This window comes from Vigna angularis, chromosome 1, assembly GCF_016808095.1.
Source record: "Vigna angularis cultivar LongXiaoDou No.4 chromosome 1, ASM1680809v1, whole genome shotgun sequence".
Lineage (NCBI taxonomy): Eukaryota > Viridiplantae > Streptophyta > Magnoliopsida > Fabales > Fabaceae > Vigna > Vigna angularis.
This window is the reverse complement of record NC_068970.1, coordinates 42,492,362-42,498,604: the sequence shown is the minus strand read 5'-3', so window position 1 is coordinate 42,498,604 and position 6,243 is coordinate 42,492,362. Positions and strand designations below refer to the sequence as shown.

Below are 6,243 nucleotides of genomic sequence, written 5' to 3'. Positions count from 1 at the left end.
GTCTTCATCATAATTCATCAATCCTTAATAAGAATTAAATTTAAAACTATATTTCCTTACTTTGGTTAAACAATCCTATAACTCATAGTTGTTCCTTAGAATTCTATTTCTCACATGTTGCTCTAATTACCCACATTGATAACAAATCACATGTCCAAGCATATCATTACGATCACAACTAAACAAAGATGCACTTCGAGTTATTTTAAGTTAAATGCATGGATCTTAGAACCATGTGTATCTCAAATGCTAAACTAAGTCAAAAATAAAAAAAAAGTGAACTTTCTATGAAATTCTAACTGGTATACAAAAAAAAATGAAGTTTTATAAACATTTTGAAATAAGTACACTAATTGTCTTTTATCATCAAACAAATTCTAATTGATATACACAAGACAAATGAACTTTTATAAACATTTTGAAATAAGTATACTAATTGTCTCTTATCATCAAACAAATTAGATGGCATTCAAAAAATTAAACACAAAACAAATAAGGAAGTTTTATAACATGTACAGAGATATGATGACTTTTTTAAATGTTCTCTTTATATAAACCATAGTTTCCCTTAATTCATTTTATTGTCACGTTAATAACTATTTATTTATAAAGAAAGTATTAATTAAACAAATGTAAATGTGAAAGCATCAAATTAAAATAAATATTGAAAATTATTCTAAATTAGTTTTTATATTTATATTTATATTATTTTAAAATTTAATTTTAATTGTATGTAAAATATAAAATAATAACGATAATAACGACATTTATAAAATATAGTGAATGGCTCTCTTTATTAAAAAAAATAAATTATTAATTTTTTATAATAATTTAAAAATGTAACGATTACATTTATAATATTTTAATTATTATATTTATTATTTACATATTAATAATTTAAATTATGTAAAACATTTTTCATTATTTTTAATTTTTTGTTTCTATGAAATTGTGTAAACCAAAATGGATTGAACTTTTTATTTATAGGTAAAGAAAAATTATAGGTGATGCTTTTCACTTGAAAGTATATCGATTGTAACTCAACATAGACAATTGATATCACATGCATTAAAAGTATAAAAACAACTTATTTCAAAATTTTAAATGTTAATTTTGTAAATAATTTTTCTATAAACATATTTTTTATTTATTTTAAAATATATTTTGTAAATAATTATTCTTTTAAATTATTTTCCTAACAAAGTTTTTGATTAAATATTTTTTAAAACATTAATTATAAATCCCTTTCCTTCGTTTCTAAATAAAAGAATTCCAAAACTAAATTCTGAATTACTATAGTTAACCATACGATTTGAGTAATTACTTTTCATTATTAATTATTAATTACAAATAAATTCATAAACATTGAAGATAAGAGTTCATTAATAGCTGAATTAAAAACATTCAGAATAAAAACATTTATGGAATCATTATGAATATATTAAATGTGTTTAAAAGAAAGTTATGCCATGACAGAAGTGGAAGAGGCAAGTGTGTTGAATTGGTAATGCATGGTGGTGAGGCCAGATAAGAGAGGTGTCTGCTACTGCTGTAAGAGGAAAAGTACAATTTTAGTAAAAAGAAAAGAAAAGAAAAGTAAAAAAGTGGTCCATCTGAGAGTAATTCTCTCCACTTTCAAGGGGTAAGACTGTAATCTATCACACGCGCAAAAGCATCGCCGTCTTTTATTAGACGCAGTGTGAACACTACAAGAAAAACATCAAATTTCTGCCGTGGCTGCCTGAGTAAAAGAAAAAAAAAAAAAACCTCTGATTCTCCCTTTATTTTCTGAATTGCCCCATCAATCTCCTCTTTCTCGTAACCTTCTCTTCTCTCGTTCATTCCTCTGGCCATGATTGGAAGCAAAGATCGTGTTGCTGAATCGGAGGGTGAGAACTCTAGGAGCAAGTTTTCAAGGCACTATTTTGGGGCAAACAAGGAGTACCCAGATGAGAAAGGTGTTTTATTTCTGAGAGATTCACAGATGGGTGGTGGTGGAGGTGTTGATGGGGTTCTTCGTCCAAAACCCACCGAGGTTGTTGTTGGAAGCTTGGGGTTCCAAGAGTTGACCCTCAGCTACCTTTGTGACAACCCAAAACTCAGTTTTTCTGAGAAAGAGAATCCTGGTAAAAGCTTGCTGAGTTCCTTTGAGAGAATAAGCCACAAAGGGAAAGAGGTTGTGGTTTGTGAGAACTCAAATCAGGATGGCAAATGGGTGGAAAGAGATTTCCTCAGCTTGAGTGAGCCAAGAGAGGATTCTTCAAAGAGATCCCTTGAGGAAGTTGTTGAGAGGGAGAGTAATAAGGAAAAGAAGCAAAAACTGGAGACCCTCAATCTCTCTCTTGCTTTGCCTGATGTTTCACTTTCCCTCACTGCTTCAAACGCCTTGCAAAATGGTGATCAACTAGTTAGGAATAAACCTTCTAGGCCATCCGCTACTCACACTTCATACTCCAATGACTACACAGCAGCTTCTTTGTCTTACTCCTATTCCCACCCATTCTCTCACAACCCAAGCTGCTCACTTACCCGCAATTCAACCGATAATTTTGAGTACTCGGTGAGCAAAGATGACCAAATTTGGAACTGTGGAGAGGGGACCAATGGGTCTGTTCATAGTAGGTTCAAGCCAATAGGAGATGGCGTTGCTTTGACCAGCCATGGTGCTGGTATTAGTTCCTTTATGCAAGGTAATAGTCAGTATAAAACTACTAGTTCAGATAACCATTCTTTTTTCCCTTCGGAGTTGCCTGCCAGGCCAAGGCTTGAGGCTCACTCAGGGGACTCAAGGGGTAGGAACTCTGATAACCTGAGAATCTTGGATGGCTTGGATGATGGGAAGGTAAGGAAGCATTCCAGGCCAGAGAGAATTATTAGGGAGATTGTTTCAGAGTCTATCACTGTCATGGCATTGACAATTCAGGAGCTTACCGATGATGTCATAGCATCAAGTAAGGAATACTTAAAGAATCTCATTGAGAAGCCTGACAAGAAAGAGGAACTGGTAAGCCTCCAAAACCGGCTTGATAGAAGATCTGACCTAACAAAGGAGAGTCTTTCAAAGTGCCACAAAGCACAGTTAGAGATTTTAGTGGCTCTCAAGATGGGGCTTTCTAGCTTCCTTTCTAGCAAAGTTCAGTTGTCTGAGATGGTAGAGATTTTCTTGTATAAGAGATGTAGGAATGTAACCTGCATGAGTTTGCTTCCTGTTGATGATTGTGACTGCAAGATTTGCTCAGTAAATAAGGGCTTTTGTAGTTCTTGCATGTGTCCTGTATGTTTGAACTTTGATTGTGCAAATAGCACTTGTAGTTGGATAGGATGTGATGTTTGTTCTCATTGGTGCCATGCTACCTGTGGCATTCAGAGAAATCTTATCAAGCCTGGACCTAGCTTGAAGGGTCCTTCTGGGACCTCAGAGGTGCAGTTTCATTGTCTCGGATGTGGACATGCCTCGGAAATGTTTGGTTTTGTAAAAGACGTGTTTCTGTATTGTGCAAAGGATTGGGGTCTTGAAACCTTGATGAAAGAGCTTGACTGTGTAAGGAGGATCTTCAGGGCAAGTGAAGATCGCAAAGGGAAGGAATTGCATGTTAAAACTGATGACTTGCTATTAAAGCTTCAAACTAAATTGGTATCTCCTTCGGAAGCTTGCAATTACATCGTACAATTTTTCAACTGTAAGCGTCTGAACTTGAGTCTTTCGTATTCATATTTAAATTTGTTTGGATTCAGACATAAAAAAATTTGCATCTTAAATAAGTGCTAAGGGGATAATCATAGATACAACATTTAAGTGCTATAGATGCACTATGAGTGCATAATGATTTGCTAGGCCTCACTGAGGGGTAAATGATCAATCCATTCTCTCTGATGGGATTGAGTTAAAAAAACACTCGTGTTAATCTTTCAACTCTTGGTGTTGTCGTTGCATGAACACATTTTCACATGATATGAAGGGTTTGCTTGGAGTACCATTATTTATTGGAAATGAGTAAGAGCCAGTGGTTCTTTTTGTGATTTGGTGCGATTGTGAATAAGGGAGGATTAAGTGTGTATGCTACGGTGTAGGTAAAGCATTACTGTTGATAAAATTTATTGTGCTTCTGACAGATAGAGATACATGGATTGATAAAAAATGAGATACTCAAAATTTATTCTCTCTCACAAATTACTTACCAAACATTGAACCAATTTTCCACTTGACCAAAATATAGAGATACACTCCTTACTGTTTTTCTGTTCAAGGCCGAAAAATAAAATAAAAATGAGGAAAGACATTTTCTGGCAACAATGAGGTGGAAAATTCAGGGCAAGTTGGAAATGATTTTGGACGTTAAGAATGAGAATTGTGAACCATTACTTTTGTTAGTGTTTATGAAATATAAGCTAGCTTGGTTATCGGTATTTTACCCTAATTCCAAATAAAGGAAAAATCTCCCAGAATCTGACTGCTGAAAATTTTGATAATGTGCAATCTCTCTAATAACAAAAAGCTAATCCAAGAACACTCTAAATAAAGGATTTGAATGTCATTTGTGTAAAGTGATTTAAAACTGCTGGATTTTTATCTACTTCCAAGTTTTTCTGTATCAGTCAATCAAGCTTGTTTATTTACCACATCCAATTCACTTTCACCATTCAATTTGGATATTTATGTAGCTCTCTAGTGAGAGCAATATTGCAAGCATTTGATCAGCAAATCCATGATGTATTAGTCTGATGAGCTTAATATTACATTTGATGAAGTTCAATAAGTTTTATTTTATCAAAGATTGAATAAATAAAGTAGGAGGATGTTATTTTTAACACTGAACTTCCTAGACTCCAATCTGTTATTGTCTTTTGATGCTCAATTTGCATGAAATGAATAATGAATCATGCGCTACATCCATACCTAAAACGCCATACATGCTTAGTTTTAAGCATTTTGCATCTTATCAGTCCCTTTTCCTTATTTAGCTTAGTTATCGGTGATCTTGTGCTTTTTGATGAAGGCGTGTTTGCTGTAATTAAATTACTACAATAATATCTAACTCTGTGATGATTCTTCTGATAAACAGACGCAGACAGCATGTCAGATTTTCCTGCTTCTGGTGGTATTTCTTCAAAGGATTTGGCAGCCTCTCAAACTAACCTTACAAAGGGTATACCATCTCTTTCAAAACCTAACCCTCTATTACCAAATTATGGTTATGAGATGGGCTATTCTAGGTCACATCCTGATGCCATGTCAAGTGAAGTACTTCAGAAAGACCTCAAAGCTTCCATGTTGAGTGAACTGAAAAATGAGGCTGATTTCCATTTGGGGGCTTTATTAAGAAAAGGTGGACTTGAAAGTTTGGGGAGCATTGTGAGGATAAAGGAGGCAGAAGCCAGAATGTTCCAAACCAAGGCAGATGAAGCAAGAAGAGAGGCAGAAGGGTTCCAGAGGATGATCAGGACGAAGACTGCCCAGATGGAAGAAGAATATGCTGAAAAGCTTTCCAAACTCTGCTTGCACGAGACTGAGGAAACACAGAGGAAGAAAATGGATGAACTCAAAGTCTTGGAAAATTCCTATTTTGATTACTATAAAATGAAAAAGAGAATGCAAGAAGAGATTGATGGTTTGTTGCGGAGAATGGAGGCAACAAAGCAGCAATGGGTTTAGTTTATACCCTTTTTGTTGTTTTTTCTTGCTCAGAATTCTGCTCAAATGTGTGTAATTTATTGATATTCTCTGTCTTGGTATTCTGGTTGTTCCCAGAATCAATGGCTTTCAATTGATAAATTCAAGTTTTTGGTGTTTAATCTTTCTTTCTATTTCCTTCATTAATGGAGAAAGCACAAATGTCAATCTAGCACAAGTAATGTGTGAAAAGCTTTGCCTTTGTGAGACAAGTTTATACGTGAGTAGAGAGACTAAAAGTTGTAAATTTTGTACTAATCACATACCATTGTTGGACACAGATTTACATCATTCTCCATTTTAACATTGCCATTTAAGAAATTGATTTGTCCTATGCTTAAAGTCTACTTGTATGTTTGTTTCACATTATTTTATGAAAATCAAGGAAAAAATCTTTATTAAGTGTTTCTCAAACCTATCACCTGGTATGTTGAATGCACAACCAGACACTAAATGTAACACTTGTTTGAGAAAAAATAGAACTTTGGTTTTATCAAGCTTTGAGAAAAAAAAAAGTAAAAAATAATAATATTAAATAAATGTAAGAAAAATTTGTATGTCAAGTATGATTT

The 6,243-nt window shown here is 33.7% G+C and overlaps 1 protein-coding gene across 1 annotated transcript; it reads left to right on the top strand.

Moving 5' to 3' along the window:
- Window positions 1–1,665: 1,665 nt before the first annotated feature.
- Window positions 1,666–5,793, top strand: LOC108347894 (protein OBERON 3). Its single transcript, XM_017587352.2, has 2 exons — window positions 1,666–3,680; window positions 5,064–5,793. Exons 1-2 carry the CDS (start codon window positions 1,853–1,855, stop codon window positions 5,651–5,653), a joined length of 2,418 nt encoding a protein of 805 aa, XP_017442841.2. The 5' UTR covers window positions 1,666–1,852; the 3' UTR covers window positions 5,654–5,793.
- The last annotated feature ends 450 nt before the right edge of the window (window positions 5,794–6,243 follow it).